Source organism: Carassius gibelio, chromosome B1 (genome assembly GCF_023724105.1).
Source record: "Carassius gibelio isolate Cgi1373 ecotype wild population from Czech Republic chromosome B1, carGib1.2-hapl.c, whole genome shotgun sequence".
Lineage (NCBI taxonomy): Eukaryota > Metazoa > Chordata > Actinopteri > Cypriniformes > Cyprinidae > Carassius > Carassius gibelio.
In genome coordinates this window covers 30,674,949-30,702,844 of record NC_068396.1, presented here as the reverse complement: position 1 = coordinate 30,702,844, position 27,896 = coordinate 30,674,949, and the positions used below count along the sequence as shown (strand labels likewise).

Genomic DNA, 27,896 nt, shown 5'->3' with positions numbered 1-27,896 from the left:
ATATTGACGCTTGATTTAAGTAAGATGTGGTGACACAATGCATTCAGGATCTTTTTTAGTGCAAACATTTTGCAAAAATAGGCTTTAGAAAAATACAATCAAAATTATATAAACCAGACCAACGGGTGTTTTATTATTCTAATGTAATCAGATTTATATTGAACTCTTGGGGCAAGAAAGACACTATCTAAACTAAGCTAAAATCACATTTGCATTCATTTTATGCTTGTGTTTTGGGGAAAAACCATCTTAGGTCACTTACATTCATGTTGCTCGAATGGAGGATAGTGGAGTCTGACAGATATCAAGATGAAAAAGATGAAGAGTGGCCATATGATCTCGATCAGCAGCTGAATCTGGAAAAAGAAAGTGTGTATATTTGTGTGTGTACGCAGTTGTTCATCATCCTGAATTGTTTTGGTTCCTCCCTTATGAACTTGAATCTGAACTCAAAAGCACAACATATCTGCTTCTCACATATCCTGAATTAACTATTCTAGCGAAGTCCAGAAAATCCAGTTTATCGTGACGGTTAATGGCTTTCCTGTTGCTAAACCTGCTGTTCATATGTTCAATGCCAAGAGCGTGTTTTCTGTCATCATCAGCTTTTTGAAGTACTTTCACTTAAAGGACATTGTTGCTTTAAGCAAAGGCTGATCAAAACAGAACTCTGTTTGGTTTGCTATCATTTTACATTGAGTATGGTAAGTGAAAAAAATATATATTAAAATCACTTCACAATAAAACACACTGAATGATCACAAATCCTAAGCAACTGGTCTTTTTATTTATGCATTTATTCATTGCTTTAGATGTCGCCACCGAAATAATAAAAGGAGCCTGGCGACTCCATAAAAGGCATTCATTTTGTTGCATTTTTGTTTACATTGCTATTTTTGGTATATGACTGATTGCTCAGTTGCTCGATGCATGTGATATGAACTTACAGTTTGTCTCCGTCGGTAAGTGAAGTTCTTCCACAACAGCAAACCCAACTGAGTGGAGACAGCCATCTTGCCACGGATCCCAACTGTCCGCGGCTCCTCTCTGCAAGACAAAAAGATAAAGCTAATGATGGCAAGCTGTTTTTGATCAGACAGTCGCTTGATCAGTTATCCCATGCCACCTTTATCCAGATGGGACTTTATAATATACAGTGTTGCAATTCAGTAAACAAGACATTTGGATGAGTAAACACTGAATGGATGGTGAGAATTTCCCATTAACATTTCAGCAGATTTTCTTGTGTATTTTATATAATTAAGGCAGATAATTAAGTAGTGTAACAATGACTACATACAGATTTTGGCTTGGAGGTGATTTAATATAGCAAGGTAAAATATTATTTTAAACACAATGTTTTGGCATTGATATAGTATATTCAAACCATTCAACTTATCTTGTAGAGGAGACTATAAGGAGTGGGTGGAAATGTGGATATGCTTTGAACTGTAAAATATTTCTCATTTTATTTATTTGTCGCTGAACCATAAAGTCTCTGTGCATTCATTAGCAGCCAATGTTTTTTGCCTTTGTCATTTTTGTACAGTTTATGCAGATATGTCACTCTGCTAGGTAATCTGATACTCATGCTTTTGCTGTTCATACACAACATTAAAAAGAGCGTCCCTTGCGGACGTTTCCATTTTCTTTATTTTTCGTCTTGTTTACCATTTTCTTCATCATATCGCTTCTCTCGCGTAGTAGCCTTCTCTATCATTTCTTGCACATACATCAAAGATCAGTTTATTTTAGGCTTACTGTGCACTTAAAACACGAAAAATAAACCTGTGCGTCAAGACTGACTTCAAATTTGTCCTAGAAAGACATGAAAAGAAGAGTCCCCCATACATTTGTTTACTATAGCCTACACAATCTTTGCCACGAATTAGCCTACCTCTATGGAACACAACACGCAATGACACCGACTCAAGACACTGAACTATACATCTAAGCTTTTGTTTTAACCATCAAACGTGTTTATAACTGTGATGTTTTAAAGATGCAGAAGAGTTGGAGAGCTCCGTGTTCTTTGTCATTGTTCCGCAGAGGAGAGGTAACTCTCGGTCATCTCGCGCAGACTCGGTGACGAGCAGATGCTGAAGCGACACGCAGCACTTAGTCTTCTTTGTTCCTCTGTTTTTTAAGTTGTCATTTTCTCAGTAGCGTACGAATGCAACTAACAGTCAATAATCCACAACTTTTCAACATGCACATCTGCCACGAAGCATTCAAAATAACTCATTCAAGTGTTTGCGATAAAACACGCGATCGACAACAGCGCGTTCCTGATTAAAGAACTGGCAAGTTAAAATATTCATATACTTATCTAGCACAATTACTAAACGATAATACGTGACACTTTGTAATAAGATTAAAATGCCACAAAGCTTTCAGAACATCGCAACTCAGCAAGTGTTTACGATAAAAAAAAAATGACGCAAATGCGTCGCTCGGCTATAATTTGTGGAAAAACAATAACAGCGTGCATCTGGTCACAAAATGTGTAGGTTTATGCAAAATGATGTATCCATGAATTAGTATAAAATTAAACTTGGCACAGAGCTCACTGCTCAAAAAGCAAACAAACAAAAAAAAACCTCTACGTTACTCACCGTTATTGCTCTGAAATAATTATTCCTTATTTCATATAAACTGTAATTCCTTTTGAGACGAGAGAAAAACAGCTGTTCTAACTCTCTCAAAGCGATATTGTACCGGTGGTGCTTTGTGCTCTTATGGACGGACCTTTTTCCTCTCCTCCGAGCTTTTATAGCGATGCGCGAGCGAGGTTACTGTCGGTCAAACTGCTGTTTGTCTTCGAGCCTCCATATATGGAAAGCACGTGCGGACCCAAAACAGCTCTTAAAAGGGCAACGCGGATTCACTCAAAATCCGTTATTTTACTTTGTTTTGAGCTTTTTGTAAGTTTATACTAGACATATTATGTTCTTAATAGTAATTATATAATCTGAATGAAACAGGGGTGTGTGCAGTGATTGGATGGCACCAGGTTAACTGGTTCATAGTTGCTACAAAGATAAAAGTGTTTGGTGTGTTCAGCCTAACTGATGTATAGATGTTTAGAAATGTTAAAGTGAGTGTAAAATTGGTGTATTTCATGAAAAAGAAAAGAAAGATGGTTTGTTGGTTTAAGATGGTCTTACAGCTGATGTTCAGCTAGTTTAACTGTTTGCAAAGTATATACTGTTTTTCTTTCCCCAAATCTAAACAAAAAAAAAATCATGCATTCTTTTAATATTAATAAATCCAAAATAAACTAAGTAAAACAGCCATGTCAAGCAAATAACTTAAGTGTTTTCTGTTTTCTTCTGTACATATCAACATCTACCCACACTGATTTCCACCTGGAATGAAAGGAATGGAGAGAGAGAGAGAAAGAAAAAACTTCTCTCCGGGTCATCAGGACCTCTGGGAAATGAAGGCTGGCTGTAAAACACTTAGACAGAACCGAGGGAAGATAGTCAGCAAGACGGATATATAGCTCGAGCTTAGGAATTTAATTGATAACTGCCCTAGAAACCCACTAAATCACTCAAAATATAATGTATAGTACTAAAACATGCAGCACAGGTGAGTAAAGTATGCATTTTAACACACAGTTTCTGCAATAGCCAAGGTGTTTTTTTTTTTTGTTTTTTTTTTTTTTTTAAATCTTAAGTGATGTTTGGATTGTCTATTCTTAAACTTACAGATACAGGAAATGTATTCTGTTTATCTATTGCCTGGACTTTCTGCATCACTGGTCTGGATAACCATGAAAAGTCATCCATTAATTAAATGTATTTGTGTAGTTGAAGCACTCTTCATATATCACTTTGGAGGGCATTATTCCTTGCACTATGATAAAGGAATTAATAAAAGTACAAATATTCCATTTAGTTTTTAATGTGAAGTGATAAAAAAGTTAATGCATTATAAATTTATTGCAAAATGCACTTTAAAATAGTGTTAAATGGAATATAGCTTCTCATCTACCAAAAGTATTTCATGAAATATCATGCAACTACATTTCTGCATATGATTTTATATTGCCATAATCTTTTTCTATTCTGTTTTCTTTTTATTTATTATACAATTAACAAATGCAAAAAAGACCTCTAACACTAGCTTGCTTCATTCTTTTTGTATTCTATCTGTTTTCTTTTCATTTATTATAGAAAAAACAAACTTGTACTGTGTTTAGCTAACTGAGACTTGTTATAAGACTTGCATTACATTGCTCTTTTGTTGATTTTGATTGCTTCCATTGCCCTCATTTGTAAGTTGCTTTAGATAAAAGTGTCTGCTAAATGATTAAATGTAAGTGTAAACATATGTTGGAGTTCCTTAAACCTACTGTATAATTAATAGTCAGGGCAACAAGGGTGAAGCTAAATCAACTTTATACTTTGTCTAACCAGTAAGTTTTTAGTTAGCCCAACAAGAAAAGACAAGAAAGTTGTGCCAACCTAAATCCAAGTTGCTACAACATAAAATTACTGAGACCAACAAACGTTTAATTGTTTAAACTAAGCATTTTGTTGAATAAATTTATTTAAAAATAAAATTTATTAAGCTTTCAGATTATGTATAAATCTCAAGTTAAAAAAAATGGTTTTGTGGTCCATTCTCACATGTAGATATATAATATAGATAAGATATATCTATATTGATAATTGTTATATATTTTCACTATATCCAGTGACATTGTGACATTATATATATTGTGAATCCATGAAGCAGAATCTGGCCGGTCAGTTTCTAACCACAGTCCAAAGGGACACTGTGACTCTGATTTGACCGAGGAAAGGTAACATTGTGCCTTTTGTATTTTAGGTCATATGATCAGCACTCTCATCCTGTTTTTCATGCCGTTCACCTCTTTGTGTTCACACAGGCCATGAGCTGCCAAGTGAATACCGCTGCTGTCCTCCTGCCCCAGTATCCTCTGCCAGGATTGTGGAGTCGAGCCTCAGGGGCGAGCGACACTGTACTGATGACACAGAGAACGAGAGCAAGGAATGAGAGAAAGATAAACAAAGCACCCGAGCGTGACATTTGCAGAAGAAACCACAATATGGTCTTGAGCGCTGAGACAGGAAGTTTAATATTCAGACTGTGGTAAACACAACAGACATGTTAGATCAGTTTACGAGTCTTAAAGGAGCAGTTCATCTCCAAAAATTGAAAGGTTTGTCATTATTTACTCATCCTCGAGTTATAGAGAAAAACCATGTTGATTTTCTGAACTTTACACACACAAATAGGTTAATAATTCAGTATTACCATCCAATACCATTGTACTATAAAGGGTCATCATCACATCACCTGGCTGTTGTAAAGCAATGTCAGAGCACTCAACACAAAGTTTCTGGTGTTACTGTTAAGTCACTTATCAACCGATATGTAACGGGAGGATGAACTGTTTAACTGCTTGAGTTACTTTATATGGCCTCTGACACACATAACTGCAAAACTTCCCAGCATGACCTGCATAATCTGTCGCCCTTTTAAGAGCACGCGCCTCGGTTCAGATGAGTCTTAAATTGCACAGGAGCTAAACGTTGCCTTTGCATGCGAACAGATCCATTTCTAATAACGTTAGACATAAAAATCGTTCTTTTATTTTGTCTACTCCATGCTAAGAAAAAAAAATCGATTTATTGTGGCATCATTAATAGCCTACACACGTTTGTTATGACACGTGAGATGCAATTGGGGGTCTATTAAAACACAGAGCCACTATGACACACTTGCAACATCAGAGTATCTCCGTTAAAATGCGTAAAAAGCGAGTCAAATGCAACAGTCTAAAAAAAATATGCGAAGTCAAAGAATATTTTTTCAGGGGAAGCAAATCCCATCACTTGTTTTCAGGCTCCTGCAGCAGCTGAGCACAAAGACTCGGTTTGTCCGATAGTAACCCTGCGATAGGAGGAGGGAGGGGAGGGGAGGGGGACTGGATGGATGGATAAATATAGTTCTCGGTCATCATAACATCTTGCTTTTGAAAGCACATATTCATGCATTATACATTTTATTCGACGTTTCTTTCACGAGATCTATACTTTCATAGTTCTTTGACTTGCCATTGCGCGATAGCCTGTGGAACTCATTCCATATTGAGCTACATATTAAACTACGTGTATGTATAAGTCTATCTATCGAGTTAATTAAGTGCATGAAATGTATTAAACGCTCGTGTAAAGGCGTTGTTATTGTAGGACCGCGTAGAAAGATGCAGGTTTAAAGGGAAGCGTGGCAGTGCTGTAATGACCGATAGTAACCTCGCCTCAGAGCGCGAGCTGCAGCCAGAAACTGGGGGAAAGGGCACGTGACGTCACTCGCGACGAACCTTCTCGACTGCGGCGTTTACATGCTGATCATTAGCCGTGGGGGCATGCTCTTTACAGCTATGCATTCACCATATACAAGTAGCTAGTTCCTGGTGTGTATCTGTATTGAATTCAGGCCAGTTAACACAGGTAGCCGAAGGAAGAGCGCTGATTGGTCAGATGAAGGTGATGCTGAAAATATTACGTCATGATAGAAGCACACACAAAAACAACACTGAAATGCCATTCAAAATATTTCATTTTATATTATTTTATGCTGGAATCTTTTGTCAGTGGTCAGCAGGCTATATTTGTGGAGCAAAATGGCATTTGTGTCCATGATCTGCTCACAGAGGAAAGATTTCATGGTATTATGGTATTATTATTCTCAAAGTTACAGTCCCGGCTGAACTATCTGCCACATAGGGCCTACTGATTCTGAGTAGCATCGATCAGATCTGTCATGTTGCATGGCCTTCAGAAGGTCAAGGGATATTTGTAAAAAATATATTTGTGACCCTGGAGCACAAAACCAGGCCTAAGTAGCAATAGCCAAAAAAACATAGTATGGGTCAAAATTTTTTGATTTTTCTTTTATGCCAAAAATCATTAGGATATTAAGTAAAGATCATGTTCAATGAATATATATTGTAAATTTCCCACCATAAATATATCAAAACATTATTTTTTTATTAGTAATATGCATTTCTAAGAATTCATTTGTCAACTTTCTCAGTATTTGGATTTTTTTGCTCCCTCAGATTCAAGATTTTCAAATAGTTGTGTTTTTACTTTTTTGTAATTTTGAATGTATTTTGAAATGTTTTGCTGTGAAAAGTGCTTTCTATAAAATTAGCATTTACTTTTACATTTCGTCATTTAGCAGACGCTTTTTTTTTTCAAATCGACTTGAAGACAATGAGGACAACAGAAGCAATCAAAACCAAGTCTTGCAAGTATTTTTTTTTTATTTTTTGTTTATAAAATGTGATTAAATTAAGGCAAATAAATATTGAGATTGACTGATGATTTATTTCATGTTGTGATTGTTTAGGTTGGTTTACTTTCTAGCTAAATCTGGCCTTAATATACTATAATTTTATCATGTGAATATTTTAGCAATACAAATATGAATTAAGAGATTATATTATGCAAAATACTTTTTTAAATAATAACAACACAGTTTGATAAGTCTTATGCAATCTGGAGGTCATTATTTTATTTTTTCCCCCTTGCAAACCATCCATTTTGGGCTCATAACACCACATTCCCTCTTAACTCTGCACCCAATTTAAGCCTTATTTCAGATGATAACAGAGAGTGACTTGAAAACAGTGGCTAAACTGACAGAAGTGAAGTCTGACAGCCTCTGTGTGACATATGTGCTCTCTGAAGGCCTAGCAGCTGGTGTCAGACAGAGAGAGACATTCATAGGGAAAACAGCTGTCATGAACACCCCGCTCACAATGCATATGATTTCCCTGCGCTGCCTTTTGCCTACCTCATCAGTGTGGGTTTTTGAGGCCGGAGGGCTGGTGAAGGGCCCCTCAACAGGGCCCAAATGTGCTGACTGCATGCACACATCAACTGCAGCCTTTCCTGGATTCCAACTTATTGTTTAGAGAGAGATACAGTGTAGCTTCTGAGCAATGGTCAGCTTGCTTTTGATTTATGAATAAGAATATTATTCTGTACTTCAAAAATGGGTTAGTCATGCAATTCTATCTAAAGTATGCATGCAAGCAGGAACCTCCAAGTATGTCATTTTTAGCATTTAAAATAGGCTACTTTCTCTTAACCAAACCTAATATGTATTAGATTGATTTTCACCGGAAAAAAAAATATTCTAAAAGCCATACAGCCATATTTCAGATTTTATGGGTTCTTAATGAGTTTATTTGGAAAATATAAAATATTAAGATCTTGGACTGTGGGTTGTTCGGTATATGGTTATAAAAATTTTGCCACATGGCATTTTAGGTTAATAGATGCAGTTCCTACAGTTCCATGTGATAAAGTGTATGTGTAAGTGTCACTTCACGTGAACCTCATCGACTTCATGTGAATCTGAGTATTGCTCAAACCAGACAAACATCGCTGAACATACATTACTGCTTGAACCTTTGATTCCCTTGTGTACAGGTTTTGAACATCCAGCTGAAATGCTACAGCAAAGTTCACCATCTGTTTGTGTGGATCTGTGTTTTACACTGAAGTCAAGCGTAGAGGCACTAACATTTATGATGTATTATATTGGTGAACAGTATTTAAAAAATTCAGCTGGATGTTCAAAATCAGTAGGTCATTACACACACACACACACACACACACACACACACACACACACACTCACGCACACACACACACACACACACACACACACACACACACACACACACACACACACATATATATATATATATATATATATATATATATATATATATATACTCTTTAAAAAAAAGGTGCTTCAAAAAGGTTCTTTAAGGGATGACATAAGAACCATAAAGAACAATTCAGTCAGTTAAAGTTTCTTTAAAGAACCATCTATTTCATACACTTTTATAATCAGAAGAACCTTATTTCACCACAAAGAACCTTTTGTTTAGCAAAAAGGTTCTTCAGATGTTAAAGGTTCTTTATGGCACCATTTAGACAAAAAAGTTCTTCTATGGCATCACGACGCATCTTTATTTTAAAGAGTGTATATATATATATATATATATATATATATATATATATAAACACACACACACACACACACTCACTGGCCACTTTATTAGGTACATCTTGCTAGTACTGTGTTGGACCCTCTTTTGCCTTAAGAACTGCCTTAATTCTTCATGGCATTGATTCAACGAAGTGTTGGAAACATTCCTCAGAGATTTTAGTCCATATTGACATGATATCATCACGCAGTTGTTGCAGCTTGGTCGGATGCACATCCATGATGTAAATCTCCCGTTCCGCCACATCCCAAAGCTGCTCTATTGAGTTGAGATCTGGTGACTGTGGAGGCCATTTATGTAAAGTGAACTCATTGTCATGTTCAAGAAACCAGTCTGAGATGATTCAAGCTTTGTGACATGGTGCATTATCCTGCTGGAAGTAGCCATCAGAAGATGGGTACACTGTAGTCATAAAGGGATGGACATAGTCAGCAACAATACTCAGGTAGAATGTGGTGTTTAAACAATGCTCAATTGGTACTAAGGGGCCCAAAGTGTGCCAAGAAAATATCCCCCACAGCATTACTCCACCACCAGCAGCCTGAACCGTTGAGACAAAGCAGGATGGATCCATGCTTTTATGTTCTTTACACTAAATTCTGACTCTACCATCTGAATGTCGCAGCAGAAATAGAGACTCATCAGACCAGGCAACATTTTCCAGTTTTCTATTGTCCTGGTGTGGTCTTCTTCTGCTCTAGCTCATCTGTTTCAGGGTTCGACCTGCTGTGCGTTCAGAGATGGTATTCTGCATACCTTGGTTATTTCAGTTACTGTTGCCTTTTATCATCTCTAACCAGTCTGCACATTCTCCTCTAAACTCTGACATCAACAAGGCATTTTCACCCACACAACTGCCCCTGACTGGATATTTTCTCTTTTTTGGACCATTCTCTGTAAACCCTAGAGATGTTTTTTTTTTTTTTTTTTTGGTAACATTTTTGGTAACATTTCAAAAGATGAAACTTTCATATTCTAGATTCACTATATGTAAAGTAAATAATTTCAAAGGATTTTACAGCTTATGAAAGTCAAAAATGCAGTATCTCAAATTATTAGATGATTTACATTTAAGTTTCATTGAATGGCCATCCCTACAGTATAAATTCTGGGTATCTTCTGTTCTGTGAAACCACAATAACAGGGAAGACTGCTGACTTGGCAAAGGTCCAGAAGATGTGGTGGCTTCTGCCACTGCTGTGAAGAATCATTCTCAGAGTCTTGGGGTTTTGATTCCAGAATTAAATTGTATTATCAAGAGACAATAAAACCTAGAAAGCTCTGCAGAACATTTTCAGACTCTATGTATGCAGTCTTTTATACAGTTTTTCCTGAAGGTGTGTTCATGTTCAATACATTTTATACATATGGTAATTGTTTATTAACTCTTTTACCTCTTTTGGCTGTTTCTCCAGCCTGCCACTCATCAGTAGAATTTATTTTAAGTGAAACGAAGAAGCCTAATCATATATTTTGTCTAATGTCTAAACAGGATGTGCAACTTTACCATATACTGTATTTTTGTAATGTCTGCACCATGAGAACTCCTAATATATTTTGTCTAATGTCCAAGTAGAGTGTGCAGCTCCACCACTGTACCCCTGCACTGTCTGCACATTCCATTCTCATGCAGGCCTCCACACACACAGACAGATGCATGATTGTAAAAGTAGAATAACTTGATACATAAATGTCTAGATTGATTATACTTGATTAGATCATATTTTGATTAATGAAAATCTTCCTCAAAGACAAATGACTGACACCATCCACAAAGAGGGTAAGTCACAGAAGGTTATTACTGAAAGAAGTGGCTATTCACAGAGTGCTGTATCAAAGCATTTTAAATGCAGAGTTGACTGGAAGAAATTACTTATGTTTATTATTAAAAAATTATACTATTTAATGATACTTTTTTAAATAAATGTAAAAGAACAATAAGAAATCAGAATACATTAAAAGTATATAAGTTGTTTACATAATTTCATACAATTTTAAAACCCTCAGTAGTCGGTAGGACTACCTTTGACAGAAGTTGCATTTTCCTTACTCAAGTCTCTATCAGCATTGCACATCTTGACACTGGAATATTTGTCCATTTTGCTCCAGCATTGCTCAAGCTCAATTAGACTAAATGGGAACTGAATGTGATTCATAGCTTTTACTTCATTCCACAGATGCTAGGTTGGATCATAGTCTGGACTTTGACTGGGTCGCTCCAGGACATTCAACTTTTAGGACTGAAGGCGTTTCTGTGGTCATCATCCTGTTGAGATATGAATAAAACTCATATTCAGTCCCAGAGCTCATGCAGATTGACGCATAATCTTTTCAGGGAGTTTTTTTTTTTTTTGTACGTTTTGTACTCAAACATTTCTCCTAACATCCTTCTTCTTTCCTCAGAGAAGCAATTCCAGAAGCATGATGCTGTCAGTGCTATTGCATGACTGTAGGGATGGTGTTTCTACAGTCATATGCTCTATTAGATTTGATCTCACAGAACTGAGGCTCAAAAGTTCAGTTTTGGGCTGATCAGATAATAAAATTGAGAGTCTCCCATGTGTTGTGCCAAACTCCAGCTGAGATGTAATATGAGTTCTCACAAAGGCTTTCTGTGATACAAGCCAGTTATTGTGTCATTACCGTTTTTCGAAATTGTGTCATGATTGTGGGTCCCTTAGAGCTTATGACACATTTGTTAAAAACAATAATTATATAATCATCTCTGAAATACCCTGTTGGTGATTAAGATACAATATGATGAGCTTATGTTTGCTCAGATACGCAATGTCAATTCAATACATAGTGTGCCTAAATTGTTTTTTATGTACCTTTTTTTAACATGCACAGTAGTGACTGTTTTTGTTTAACATGAAATTCAAGCTTTTTGTCCCCATAAATCATCCCATAAAATATTAGAGCTTAACATTCATGCCAGGGCTTTAAAAAATATAAATACTTATAAAATAATTAAGTATTATTATGCAACCAATAATATTTATTATAATTACTTACTTACTTAATCCTCTTTGTCCCATGAGAGACATAAGGCTAAATTAATTTTAACAGTTAATATTATACTAATTAATAATAGTAATAATAACAATGATTATTGATATTATAATTAAAAATAATTGGCCTTGAAAAGCTTTAAATGATCCTAAAAAATTAATAGATAAATAAACTAGAAAATAAAGTAAAATAAAATAAATACATATTATTATTGTTGTTGGTATTTATGATAGTGTTAACAGTGGTCATTAATTATTATTATTACATATATTAATAAATAATAATAATAATATAATATAGTAAAATAATAAAAAAACTAAATTAGTATGTAATAATAATAATAATAAAATAATATAAAAATAAAATAATGATAAATAAAATAATATAATAATAATAATAATAATAAATAAATAAATTAATATGTAAAAGTCTTACAATGTGAAGAGTTTTCAGCACATAGACAGAATGCAGTAAAAGAGCCTTGGATATTATTATATATTCTTTATAAAGTCCAGGAAGTGACTCTGTGAGATTACAGGATCATACAATTATTAGACCTGGCATTGTTGTTCAGATGAAGTGGGAGCTGTTGACCCATCAGAGCAATTTACAGACTGTACAAAGGCCTTGAAGGTTAGTGAGAGGAGACCAAAATAACACATAAATCGATACCCTCCCAGACGGTCTGTGTGAGCAGACACTGGTGTGACGCTGCACTTTTTGTGAGCTGTGTTTGGATGGATGTACGGGAGGGGTTGGGTCATACAGTACATGTGCACACGTGACAGACTGAACTCAGCATCCCCTTCAGACACCCAAATTTGGCTTCTTCCCATTTATCTAAATAACTCACCAAATCCTAATTGAAGGCAGTTGGTGCATACAACGATGCATTTGTGAGGGTCCTACCAAAACGAACATATTTTACAATATATTTTTTTTTTATGTTTCCGTAACTCAAACATAGATTTAATGCATGCATAAATATATGTATTGTTTTATGCCCGATAGCAGTAAGGCTCATTTTTCCTGTGTTCACCAGATCAGAAGTCAATAGATGGGCAGTGGTTCATTCAACAAGGAATAGAAAGGGAGATTTTGGAAGATATTTTAAGAAAGGGATGTACCGAAGATAAACGGGAAGTCATGTGAAACATGCCTTTCGCATTATACTAAAAAAGAGATATGAGAATACATTTTAACAGTCTAACGTTAAGCATAATGTTGAAGTTCTTATCTGTTGTATATTGCTGTATGCTTTTAAGGTTTAAAGGTTTAAGGTAAAATTTCACATAAACAACATCTTGACACTGGATTTAAGTTGTTGCAGGAACAATGTGTTCCTGGTCGAAATGTTTTTTAACCTAAAAAATTGCTTTCACCAGCACAGAAAGACAATTGCGCCACCTAGTGGTTGAAATCAACTTTAACAACATGCCATTAAATGCCTAAACTGAACGTGCATTTAGCAGTTTTCCAAACCATCGCACGCTTGTTCAGTCTAAAAAAAGTATATAATAATTAATTTTGAGTTCGACATAGTGCATAGTAGACACGTGACTGTAACTGCACCATCATTATCGTTAACACTAAGCATAGCAACCATATAAGCAATGCATGCTGAGCTGAAAAGAAAGATCTATACCTATAACTTACACTCCAAATAAGTCACTCGTATTTGATTTCAACTTAATAATGACTTCTGTCTGGTGAAGTTTATGCTGAAGCTTTGAAACCGCCATCCGCCCTGCTAGTCCATTGCTTTAAACAAGTCTAATGTTGTTTTTGCAAAGAACATGATTCTAACAATGAATGTTTTGCTCATTTTTGACGTTCACTTTAATAAATCTATGTTCATGCTCAACATCAGAACGATGTGGCCATACCAACATGACTTGTTTTTCACAAATATCTTTAGTTTAGATCAAAGCAGGCTAAAAAGCTGGAAAAACAGCATCAATGCATTTAAACGTAAAAAGCATTTTACCACATCCACTGTAGACTATACCTTTGTGATTTTAGGTAATAAAAGGTCCACTTTGCACATTATGTACAATGCAAACCATAAGCACATTATCGTGGTGTTAACATTTACATCACATCATAAATACAGCACAAACTGTAATATATCAAACATGAACAAGAAGACTCAAATATAAACTGTATAGTTAAGTTATTGTAGTCTTTTATATACATTCATTAGATCAAACAGCCAGAGCTTTGTGCACCAGAAAGGTTTTACATGACACTGATTCATTAAAATCTGGCTATATGATTGTGTTATTACAGTAAAAGTTACATTCAGTTCAACATTTGAAGTCTCAATTACAAAAGTTCAAACTTTCATTCATAAGGAGAAGTGCTGGCTATGTTCAAAATGCACAGAATGCACATGTGATTGTAATACAAATAAAATAGTTGTCAAAATGCAAGCATGATTTTTTAAGATCATTTTAGCATTATCTGACAGACTTTAGCAAAAAAAAAAAAAAAAAAAAAAGTAATACAACTGAAACAAATTTGTATTTCCTATATAATCAAACAACACGATGAAGTGATGAATCTGTAGTGTAGCTTACCGTGTTTTCATGTTTTAAATAACATTTTATAATATGTACTATGCTGTGTTGTATTTCAAGAAGAAAGAACACACTGAGTAGCATGCTAGACCACACTGACAACATTCACAGTTCTCCACTTGGAGGCAGTATTACTTTATCATGCTGCAGGTTTGAATGTATTTAGTCTCAATGCATGCTCTGAAATTTACAGTATCTTGTTTTTACAAAACCTGTGGATGTATTAAATATTTTTTAGGAATGTAATGGAGCACCTGTAACAGAACCACAATCCGATGCACGTCTGGTCTGGCCCTTCAGCTGAGCTGCTCGGTTGGGAAAGTGGGCTCTCTGTGAAGACAGAGTTTAGTCGCTGCACTGCTTTGGTCTCTGACCTCCACCTGACACTGCAGGGACCTGGTGCTCTTGCGGTCGCTGCGTCGCGGGTCGTCATCGTGGACGCTGGTGTCGATGCGGGACAGGGTGCACATGCTGCTCTGGTTGCGTGGGTGGAGACGGGTGGGACGGAGCTCCAGTTCATCGTAGCTGGATACCTGGATGAAGGGACACCACCTGAAGGCCCGTTTGAAACCTGCCCTAAATCTGGAGGTTTGGAAAAAAGGATCTTCTCATTGAAATGCATTACATGTTCATCTCAAAACATTTTAATTCATATAACTGTAATTCTTAATAATGACTTCTTATGACCTAGGATAATAGATATTGTATGTATGTGAATTATGTAGATGGTCCCAAATCAATATTTGTCAGCACCTGTAAGTACAGTAAGTAAAAATTTATATATATATATATATATATATATATATATATATATATATATATATGTATATATATATATATATGTATATATATATATATATATATATATATATATATATATATATATATATATATATATATATATATATATATATATATATATATATGTATATATATATATATATATATATATATATATATATATATATATATATATTTCAACATATATTCATAATTTAAAACAGTATATTAAATATATTATTAACAAATTATATATTGGTATATTTACACTTTTTCTCAGTCGCTTTGGTACATTTCTCTAATCATTCTTGAGATTTGCAAAACAGTAAGTGCATTTCTCAAAACAACTCGTACAAATATCAAAACACAATGGATGACCTGCAAAAGCCAGTCTCTTGCTCAAAATCCTTAGTTCATCTCTCAAAAATAAATATCTGTGTCAATGAACATGTCAGTGCCATCAGAATGACAAGTCCTTGTGTCATAGTTTACGGATAAGACAGTCAAATTGCTTAGTCATGTTGTCAATATAACTGTACTCTGGAGGGATGTTCTGATGTAAACTACTGTACTGAACAGTATTCCATATGCTTATGTATGCCATATATCCATTTCAAAACTACACATTTACACATTACTGTTTGTGGGATGTTGATTGAAAGAGACTGGATAGAATTCCCAGTTACACTTTTACTAGTGGTCTGACCAAAAAAATAAAAAAATAAAAAATACTTTTACAATGCCATTGTGATATAGAAAAGGAAATATGGGAACAAAGATGAAAATAATTCCATTTTCAGAATTTGTAACTCTTGTGTTGTCCTTTGTCTATACAGTATAAGCTTTCCTACTGAAGATTCATGAGATGAACCTTTGAGCTATTTCAGAGAAATGGTTTATCATTGGTTTATCATCTACATTCTCTTCATTAGTAAAGATTCACTTGCACAATTCATGCCAAATTGACAAAACATCTAATACAGTTTTTCTCAGTCACTTTGGTGCATTTTTCAAAACAGAAATGAAATTTTCAAAACTACTTGTACAACCTCCACATCATCTAGTCATTAATACACATCATAAAACCAGTTTCTCATTCTTTTGAACAAGTTGCGATTGCTATTGTACATTCATGCAATTGATTACGCACATTTATCTGCGGTTTCCTACATTATCAGTTGCTAATGTCATGTTGCTCAAAATGTATTATACAGTTTTCTGTGCAATAGTCTTACCCCCCAAAACATCTAGTCTTTAGTTCATCGTATAAGTCATTAAATGCAAAATGGTTAATCTAGTTGTCATAAATTGCCAAGAACACTTTTTATTTGTATTTTTACACACTATTATTAGATGTTTTGTCAATTTGGCATGAATTGTGCAAGTGAATCTTTACTAATGAAGAGAATGTAGATGATAAACCAATGATTAACCATTTCTCTGAAATAGCTCAAAGGTTCATCTCATGAATCTTCAGTAGGAAAGCTTATACTGTATAGACAAAGGACAACACAAGAGTTACAAATTCTGAAAATGGAATTATTTTCATCTTTGTTCCCATATTTCCTTTTCTATATCACAATGGCATTGTAAAAGTATTTTTTATTTTTTTATTTTTTTGGTCAGACCACTAGTAAAAGTGTAACTGGGAATTCTATCCAGTCTCTTTCAATCAACATCCCACAAACAGTAATGTGTAAATGTGTAGTTTTGAAATGGATATATGGCATACATAAGCATATGGCATACTGTTCAATACAGTAGTTTACATCAGAACATCCCTCCACTGTTAAATTGACAACATGACTAAGCAATTTGACTGTCTTATCCGTAAACTATGACACAAGGACTTGTCATTCTGATGGCACTGACATGTTCATTGACACAGATATTTATTTTTGAGAGATGAACTAAGGATTTTGAGCAAGAGACTGGCTTTTGCAGGTCATCCATTGTGTTTTGATATTTGTACGAGTTGTTTTGAGAAATGCACTTACTGTTTTGCAAATCTCAAGAATGATTAGAGAAATGTACCAAAGCGACTGAGAAAAACTGTAATAGTGTGTAAAAATACAAATAAAAAGTGTGCTTGGCAGTTTATGACAACTAGATTAACCATTTTGCATTTAATGACTTATACGATGAACTAAAGACTAGATGTTTTGAGGGGTGAGACTATTGCACAGAAAACTGTATAATACATTTTGAGCAACATGACATTAGCAACTGATAATGTAGGAAACCGCAGATAAATGTGCGTAATCAATTGCATGAATGTACAAAAGCAATCGCAACTTGTTCAAAAGAATGAGAAACTGGTTTTATGATGTGTATTAATGACTAGATGATGTGGAGGTTGTACAAGTAGTTTTGAAAATTTCATTTCTGTTTTGAAAAATGCACCAAAGTGACTGAGAAAAACTGTAATATGACTATATTAACAATATATTTAAATATTTATTGAATATATAAATGTAACATTATTTATTTTAATAAACTTTTTTTTTTTAATCTGTCAGTAGTGGTAGTAGTAGTAGTTATTTAAACAACACCAAGTTACTGGTAAGTTTTTTTAAGAAATGCAAAATTACATAGTTTATGCAGAAATGTATATATATATATATATATATATATATATATATATATGTGTGTGTGTGTGTGTGTGTTATAATAAATAAGACCAACATACTTGCCAGTAACTACTACTTTTAGAACAATTTTTTACATTTTATGTTCAAAAGAACAGCACTTTATGTATGCAAATAATGCTTTACAAATTTTTCTAAGAAAGAAAGAAAGAAAGAAAACTTTCTTGGCCAGAACATTTTCTCCATTGGTAGATTAATCTTGGTCCCTTTGTATATTATTATATGAGTGTTTCATTACCTGCCATTCAGACAGCAGTAAATGATGGGGTTGTACATGGTGGAGCTCATGGCCAACCACAGCACAGACAGATACACCTGCTGGATGGACTTCCACTTGTTCAGACGCTTGTTTACTCCCGTCACGATGAAATAGACGTGATAGGGCAACCAGCAGAGGGCAAAGGTCACCACCACCACGATCATCATCTTCACCACCTGAGGAGAGAGCAAGAGATCATTTAGAGACACAACGTGAAGCATATGCCAGCAACACATGAGTTTTGGCTTCTTGTTTTGTGGAAGAAAACAGCATCAGGGAAAGTCATGGCTCAGCTCGCTCTCTGTTTGAAGTCTCCATCTGCCGACTCAAAGCCATCTGCTGCCATTGTTTAGCGAACAAAAACTCAAACCTGAAAACTGATAATGAATGATGAGAGGAAACCTGTCGGGTGCTGATTTGGCACCACACTGAATGCTTTTGCACCGGTCATCAGACATTCGAGTCAAACTCAATTTAATGCTAGGTTTTATCATGAAAGAGCAGGAGGAGCAACACCGGAGGAAACTGCAGTGTGCCGAAAAGCACATAATTGCATATTTCATATGCACCAAAGGACGCTACTGTGTTTTGATTTGTTGTTATCATCAGGTGAAGAGAATGGAGCAGACTGTTGAGGGGTCCAGGAGTCATTTGTTCTTGTTACACTGAACAGCCTCACGTCCCACACAGCCTGACTTCTGAACAGCAGCATCTGGCCCGCGCTTCAGCACATTCTAGAAAGTACAATCAGAAAGTGCTCACTAATTAGACAGGAAGAGACTATTTCAGTATTTCAGACCGAAATATGAGTATGAAATATCAATGAATTATTTCCTTTTTGTTCTTTGATAAATAGAAAGTTAAAAAGAGCAACATTTGAAATATAATCTTTTTGTAACATCACAAATCTCTTTACTGTAATTTTTCTGTAAAGTTTTAGTATTTTTTTGTTTTTTTCATTTTGTTGTTGATAGATAGACAGACAGACAGACAGACAGATAGACAGACAGACTGAGAGATATAGATAGATAGATAGATAGATAGATAGATAGATAGATAGATAGATAGATAGATAGATAGATAGATAGATAGATAGATAGATAGATAGATAGATAGATAGATAGATAGATAGATAGATGGATGGATGGATGGATGGATGGACGGACGGACGGACAGACAGACAGACAGACAGACTGAGAGATATAGACAGATAGATAGATAGATAGATAGATAGATAGATAGATAGATAGATAGATAGATAGATAGATAGATAGATAGATAGATAGATAGATAGATAGATAGATAGATAGATAGATAGATAGATAGATAGATAGACGGACGGACGGACGGACAGACAGACAGACAGACTGAGAGATATAGACAGATAGATAGATAGATAGATAGATAGATAGATAGATAGATAGATAGATAGATAGATAGATAGATAGATAGATAGATAGATAGATAGATAGACAGACAGACAGACAGACAGACAGACTGAGAGATATAGATAGATAGATAGATAGATAGATAGACAGACAGACAGACAGACAGACAGACAGACAGACAGACAGACTGAGAGATATAGATAGATAGATAGATAGATAGATAGATAGATAGATAGATAGATAGATAGATAGATAGATAGATAGATAGATAGATAGATAGATAGATAGATAGATAGATAGATAGACGGACGGACGGACGGACGGACGGACGGACGGACGGACGGACAGACAGACTGAGAGACTGAGAGATAGATAGATAGATAGATAGATAGATAGATAGATAGATAGATAGATAGATAGATAGATAGATAGATAGATAGACAGACGGACGGACGGACGGACGGACGGACGGACGGACGGACAGACAGACAGACAGACTGAGAGATATAGATAGATAGATAGATAGATAGATAGATAGATAGATAGATAGATAGATAGATAGATAGATAGACAGACAGACAGACAGACAGACAGACAGACAGACTGCGAGATATAGATAGATTGATAGATAGATAGATAGATAGATAGATAGATAGATAGACAGACAGACAGACAGACAGACAGACAGACAGACAGACCGAGATAGATTTTATTACATTTATTTCAGTTTTAGGTAGCTTGCTTAACTTGCTCAAATGCAAAGTTTTATATATATATATATATATAATCTTATTTAAGTTAACATTTGTTTTGTTTTAAGCAACAAAAAAGGTGGGGGGTTAAAAATGGGTAAAAAGATATGAGTGAACCATCAAATAATTTTTTATATAAAGCAAATAATCTATAGAAGGTGTGATGTGCTTGTGACACATTTACACTCATGATAAATGCCATTTTTATGAAAGTCTAATGTAATCCCTTTTGCTGAACATCATGAATGGTGTTGTAATCGGCTGATGAAGTCTGCTTGACGTCTAGTCAGTCACATGCTGAGTAGAAACTAGTTGTACCTTTTTGACAGCCAGGTCATGTTCACCTGCCCTCCTGACGACTGATTGAAGACCATTCATATGCTTCAAATGCAACTTTAATAAACTTTAGCTAAACCTGTGTCAAACTGGCACAAAAAGGCAGGTTCTCTGACACTTCTGCGGCCTGTAGCTCATCGTATCGCCTGCTAGGGTTACGTCATACCTAACCTTTCTCTGCTTTGTGTAACTGTCGATCATCAATTATTCGCAGTGCTCCATTGCGTCTCATTAACAGCAGGTCTCTTCAGGGTACAAGACTCTGAAAGACACTGAAAGTGTTCACAGATTGATGACGGAAGGCATTTCTTTTTCTTTTCCAAAAGGTCTGTGTCAAATTATGTGCAAATTAATGAGGCAATGTAAGACGTTGTGAGTGGTTTTTCAAAGGATGCACTACAGTGAGCAAAGGATACGAAAACATTGAAGGTTGGTTGTATAGTGTTTTCAGAAGCATTAGATTAATGGCTTGAAACGTTAACAACAGAGATCCCAGTTTATAAAGTGTTTAGTTTTCAAAAGCAATGGGGAAAGATAGATCTCTGTGCTGTGACGTCACATTCACAGACTGTTCTTTACCATCTGATGCATGTTGCATAGAAACCTGAAGCATCATCCAAAAAACACTGAAAATAAATTAGTGTAGTAACAGTAACAGTATATACAGACATTAATTTGAAATCAGTTCTATATTAATTGATTTCTCTTTAAAAAAAAACATTTGAACACAAACTTTTTAGAGAAAAAGACCCTTCAATAAATCCCTACAAATAATGTTTTTTTGTGTAAATGTTTTCACAACACTATAAAAACCCAGATAACTTTTAATGAACATTTTATTATTGAATAAAAAGTTACTTTTTCCTTTTAGATTTATGGAAAATGACAGAAATGCTTATAATTCACATGTGCACATTTCTATATTTCTTTCTCATCAAGAGTCTGAGAAAGAGTTCATACACATTACAAGACAAACTGAAATGCCTTCTGCAAGCTTTCTAGCCAATCAGCAGACTCTTAAAAACAACGTAGGGGCTTTGGGAAGCGAGGTTGTGTAGAGGTGAGTTAACAAGTGCTTTAATCCAGCGTAAGCCTACAGTTCTATTTGAAACAATCCCATAATCTCCGCATCAAAAATAAAAGTACTGGATTACATTGAGCGATCACGGTCATTAATATGAACCATTTTGGCACAATATGAGATGAATTGTCCTAGATTCATCCTTGAGAGGGAACTATCACTGTCCCACATGTGCGAGTGTGTCTGAACGCTACAGCTCACAAAAAGCTCAGAGCTGACCTGCCAGATAAACCAGACATGACCTTAATCTGTGGAAAAATATCAAATAGATATAGCAATACAGTGAGATTCCCTCAGGACAGGTAAGAGTAAATACATAGATTAATTTCTTTGATTTACAAATGCATGGACTCATTTCTTAAACTCTGTCCTTTAGTCACCTCATTCTGACGCTCCTAAAACAGAGGTAGTTTCATACTGTTTACATTAAGAAAACATTATTTCAGAATGTTCACCGAACATTCAAAATATAGTTTTTAAAAATTCATGTTTATACGATTATTAGTGAAAACATTAAAAGGTTAGTTCACCTAAAAATGAAAACTAGGCTGTGTTTTACTCACCCTCGAAGCATCATATGTGTATAACTTTCCTCTTTCAGATGAATCCAATCGGATTTATATTTAAAATTGTCCTGGCACTTCTAAGCTTTATCATTGCAGTTTGCGGGTGTTTCTGTTCAACAGACCAAAAAAGTTAAATAAAGTGTATGCATCCATGATAAAACACACCTCACATGGCTCCGGGGCACTTTTACTTTCAACTTTTTCACTTTCAATAAAGGCCTCCTGTAGTGAATCCATGCATTTTTGCCAGAAAAATATCCATATTTCAAACGTAATGAACACTTTTCTCTCACTTCTGATTGTCGTATGCAGAAGCATTCCGGCAGATGGTTGGGTTTTATGGGTTTTATTGGTTTTGTCTCATCACGCCGTTTCAGTCACATGCTAGAGGAATCTGGCCAATCACAATGCACTGGATAGCTGGCCAATCAACATACTCCTCGCTTTTCAGAATGATATGGGCTTTGTAAAAATTGACACGTTCCAGAAAGGCCATTGTGAGTGTGCACTGCGACGAGCAAATTGCCAGGTGTAAAAGTGTCATTTATTTGGTTCGATGCACTGCGTCAAAAAAAACTGGCCGACCAATGATATTGGCACTTTTGTTCACGTGCCTGGAGCTGCTGAAGTTACAGTAGCACATGACTTTGTGGTGCTCAAGCACACATTGATACCTAACGAAGAATTTAGAGTAATTAAGCATATGAAGAAGATGCATCAAGGCAAGTTGAATGTAAAGCTGCTGGTCTCATTGGTGTCTGAACAGAAAAGGCTTTATGACAAACGTGACAGCGACTACAAAAATCTCGATAAGAGGGAGTTGTTATGGAGAGGAATTGCAGATCGAACAGGAGTCAGTGTGTCCTGGGGTACTTTTATTTTTCATTAAGCACCATCTAATGTCAGAGAGTGAATTTGGACCCTCACTCAGCTCATCGATAGTGAAAATCACTTTTGGTATGAACCCAGAAGACGCACCGAAAAATGCTGCCGATAAGCGCGCGCAATAATCGTCCCGGGTGTGAACGAGGCTTTAAATTGAATAAAAACACATTGCATTACACCAAAATACACAGAATAATGTTCTTTCTAGCAACGTCATATGACCCCTTTAAGGGAACCTTGACAGAACGTAAGTTTTAATGTAAAGTTTTCTTTAAAAGACATTATCCATGTAATGGATTATATATTTCTATTTAGCTTATTTTACTTTTGTTTCAGTTTTAAAATATGTACAAAATATGTTAGTATGTCCTCTCACCTTCCTTTTGGCTCGCAGTTGTCCAACATAATTGTCAGATGAGTCTCCAGGAATCTCTCCTCCCCAAAGTGTCACCCCGACTATAGTGTAGGTGATACCCATGACCACTAGGGGCAGCATGTACACCAGCACCGTTACGATGATGTGATACCTGCACAGGTGAAAGGATAGGAAGCCACCGTAAAAAAAAAAACAAAAAACAAGTGGTTTTTATGTGCCTCGTCAAATGATGAACCCAAATAGTCCTATCTAATGCTTGGGGCTTGGGTGTTTAGACAATAAATTTGGATTGTGAATTCGTAAGACTGTTTGTACTTCTTACACACCATTTGTCCACTGGTAAATAGTAAATGTGTTTGGTCTTCTCGCCTCACTGCAGATAGCACTTAGTGTGAAGATAGCAGGCAATGTAAAGCTACAAAGAGCATTACCAGTATTTGAACACTGGAAGCAAAGCCTGAGAAGCACTGGCAGTAGAGAAATGAGCAATTACCAATCAGCCAGTATGAACTCATCAGAGAAAAGCTTGCTGTCTTGGTTTCTGCACACGCATCTGGTTTGGAAAATGAAATCCACCTCATTAGTGACTGATCTGGGACTGTTGGTAACACATGGATCTCTTACATGAACGAATCCTCAGAAGGTCTCGGCCAAGCGACGTAGCAAATGGTTCTGCGAGGCATAGTTCTCGTGGTTGAGTAGAAACACAGCGGGAAGGCCAAAATCACCGCCAGGGCCCAAATACAGACAATCACCACTTTAGTAGCAGTAGCTGACAGACGGGGCTTCAGAGGGTGAATGATAGCCATGTACCTGCATAAAAAACATGGTTTTAATAAAACCTTTTAGCATTTCCAAAGCTCTTGGAAAGAGAAGTCATCAAGTTTGGGTAGACTTCTACCTCTGAAAGGAATCTATAACAGATGTTATTTTTGTGTTTTTTATTTAAAAGGAATATCCAGTAGTCACAATCGGAGTTATAAATGTCCTAGCTCTTCCAAAATGTGTAGTTGCAGTGAATAGTGCTCGAGATTTTGATGCCCAGTAATGCACATCCAACCATCATAAAAAGTCCTCCACAGGCGTTTAATAAATATCCATATTAAAAACTTTTCTTTGCACACAAAAAGTATCCTTGTAGCTTTGTAAAATTATGGTTGAATCCCTGATGCCACATGGACTAGACCTGGGAACATTGCAGTTGCATTGCTGGGTCAGCGAGTTCTAAGATTTAATAAAAAATATCTTAATTTGTGTAAAGTTATAAGCAGTCTGTGCTGTGTATCCCAAGTTCATGGGCAGGAAATGAAGTTTCCTCTTTTTCATTGCAGTTAAATGACAGAGGGGTCAAACGGAAGACGTTCAACTTATGAGCTCCCTGAGGAGATTACTGATGAATATGGAAGAGGAAGAAAGACGCCTCGCTGGTGGTACTAAAAGCCTGTTGCTCTCAAAGTGCTGTTCAATCCCCGCAGGCCAATTTTTCATCAGTACATCAACAGGATTCTCACACCTTCTGAGCAATGAATTCCCATGACTTGCATGACTTAATTCAGATTACAATTACAGACACTCAGAAAGCAGGGTGATGTCAGGTGAAACGGGGCAAGACAAGTCCTGCCATAGATTCAAAATCCAATCATTGTAACTACTCGCAAAAACAACGTTTGACATCTAAATGATTTTATTGGTCTTGTTATAATTCATGTGTGGGCAGAGCAAATCATTTTACAGAGAAAAAAAAAAAGGTAAAATTAATTAAATTTTGATTATTTCTGTTTAAGAAATACAAAATAACTAAATTAATTATAGAGCAAAGTTTATCAACTAAAAGTAGACCAAGTTATTACTTTGAAATAAATTTTCAAGCCTTGAAATGTATATTGACTCATCAACATAAAAATGTTAACACATTTATTAAAATATTAATTTTGCTGTAACATGCATTGACCAGACATTCTGATATTTAAATAGCTCTCATGTTATTTTTGTTCACATTTTAACATAAAATGATAGAAAAGACAGAAAGAGCGGTGTGCTTCCGTTTAATTTACAAACTCATTTTAGTTCTTGGATAGTTATAGTCTTTATATAGCCTATATTATCTTGTACACTTCAACAATTCAAAATTTTAAAATTCCCGTTAGATCCATGAAGCGTGACGTTATTTCGAGGTCAATAAGGCATTCAAACACACGTAGCCCATATGTAAACACATTTGGAATTCATAACATTCCACATAGAATTTATATTAATCATATTTGTTATATATTTGCGTATTGAAATAAGTATTGCTCCCGGATAATTTACAGTGACATTTTTTTAATAAGCTAGATCAGCCTATATTTCATAGACTTATAACCACTTTTCCAGCTGTGTAAAATTCCCACGAGAACCAATCCAGTGTTCCATTGTAGGCTGAATTGTGAATAGGCTACTGCACGATTAAAATATTAGCCTATAATTGATCATAAACAGCCTCACCTGTCGACTGCAATCGCAGTCATGGAGTAAATGCTGGCAAACACGGCGGTCACGGGAAAGAAGTTGTGGAACTTGCAGTAAACCTCTCCAAAGTACCACTCTCCGTGCGTGGCGTAAATGAAGTTGATGAGCGTGTTGAAGGCGGCCATCGAGGCGTCGGAGAACGCCAGGTTGAGCAAGAAATAGTTGGTCACGGTGCGCATCCGTTTATGGGCCAAAATGATCCAAATAACGATGAGGTTTCCGAACACTGCGACCGCCAGAACGGAGCTGTACGCGACCGACCAGATCGCGACGCGCCACGGAGGCTGCACGAACTGATTTGTGAAATTGCGCGTTACGTTTGAGCCGCTCTGAGGACCAGCCATGATAAACTTACTGTGATATCCCTCCAAAACAGCTAGGATACGATCTCAGACATATATTTTTACTTCTGTGGTGTCAAGTATAGATCTGCGCTTCCTCCTGCGCTCCATCCAAAGTGTCCAAAACCGCGGTGACGCGCAGTCATGCTTCATATGACAGACGTCTGGAGATGCTGCTACTCCTGCCACATGTTGCTGCTCAATGAATAGTGAAACAGGCAAATGTGGGATGGTTTTAGTAGATTTGCGATAGAGGAATGACAAATGCTTTATAATTCCGACCTAAATATAGCCTTCCAAAACAACTTCTGTGTGATGCGACTTCAGAACCAGGCGTTTCATTTAACTTATGCGTCGAATTTATTTAAAATGCGCATTTATGCAATTTAGTTAAATCATTAATCATTTTCTTTTTTGACAAAGTGATAAGAAGTTATATTTGTTCAATTTATGTGTCCATTAGACAGTTCTTTATGGGTTCAAGAATATAATAATATAATGGAACTCAATGGCTAATATCTTCTTTTGTGCTAAAAATAAAAAAATAAAAACTCATAGGAACAGCTTGAGGCTTAGTAAACGATGCCAGCTTTTCATTTTTGGGTGAACTATTCATTTAAGTATAAACGGTCAGCTTTAAACCATGGAAAACCAGCTGTTATTATAAAAGTAACATATATACCATGATATCATGTAAGTACCTACTCAACAGTAAAAACAGCCAGTAAGGGTATTTTTATGAAAAATGTGGTTAGCATAATTACGAATGAAGATGTTATCTGCAATTCAAAATGTCTTTGTAAGTATAGGGTACATTTGGGTTTCTTAATTCCACATGTAATTTACACAACCCCCTTTTTTGTTAAGTATTAAGATGTTCCTTAATGGAACCAGACTTGGTTCAGGAAGTCCATCCTCCTCATTACAATAAATTTACATATGCTACCTATTATCTAGTTACAAAACATGTCTTACAGCACTCAAGCATTCACTGAAGACATTATGATATTTAAAATGTTATTAAGCCAATGTTACATTTGTACAGACAGTGATTAAATAGCATGGACAATGAGTGATTTAAAGTCCTTTGAGGTTCATCTTAATCTGACTGAAAGGATGCAGGCAATGGTGAGGCAAGCGTGTGTTGCTGTCTAGCTGGTATAAACTGTAATTGGCAATAGAGTTGCTTTGTAACGCCACCCTGCATTAATTCAGTCTTTGAACATGGCATGTGAAGTGTCAGTAGTTTTGAACTTCTTAAAAAGCATGAACTTAGGGTCTCTGGTACTTCTCAAATGAGCAATATTCACTGTCTGCG

General features: G+C 35.7%; 2 protein-coding genes across 3 annotated transcripts in view; both read right to left on the bottom strand.

Annotated features, from left to right (window-relative positions):
• LOC127949061 (phospholipid-transporting ATPase ABCA1) overlaps positions 1-2,774 on the bottom strand; it is a 32,834-nt gene extending 30,060 nt beyond the window's left edge. For both annotated transcript variants that reach the window (XM_052546006.1, XM_052546008.1), the window contains exons 1-3: positions 2,616-2,774; positions 948-1,047; positions 263-356 (exon numbers count right to left, since the gene is read on the bottom strand). In XM_052546006.1, coding sequence (XP_052401966.1) covers positions 263-356; positions 948-1,013 — 160 coding nt within the window. In that variant the 5' untranslated portion in view covers positions 1,014-1,047; positions 2,616-2,774. The remainder of the gene's footprint in view (positions 1-262; positions 357-947; positions 1,048-2,615) is intronic.
• Positions 2,775-14,247: 11,473 nt separating this feature from the next.
• Positions 14,248-26,792, bottom strand: LOC127949055 (neuromedin-K receptor-like). Its single transcript, XM_052545998.1, has 5 exons — positions 26,214-26,792; positions 24,354-24,542; positions 23,730-23,880; positions 18,325-18,521; positions 14,248-15,240 (listed from the first exon to the last, which is right to left on the bottom strand). Exons 1-5 carry the CDS (start codon positions 26,579-26,581, stop codon positions 14,955-14,957), a joined length of 1,191 nt encoding a protein of 396 aa, XP_052401958.1. The 5' UTR covers positions 26,582-26,792; the 3' UTR covers positions 14,248-14,954.
• Positions 26,793-27,896: the final 1,104 nt, after the last annotated feature.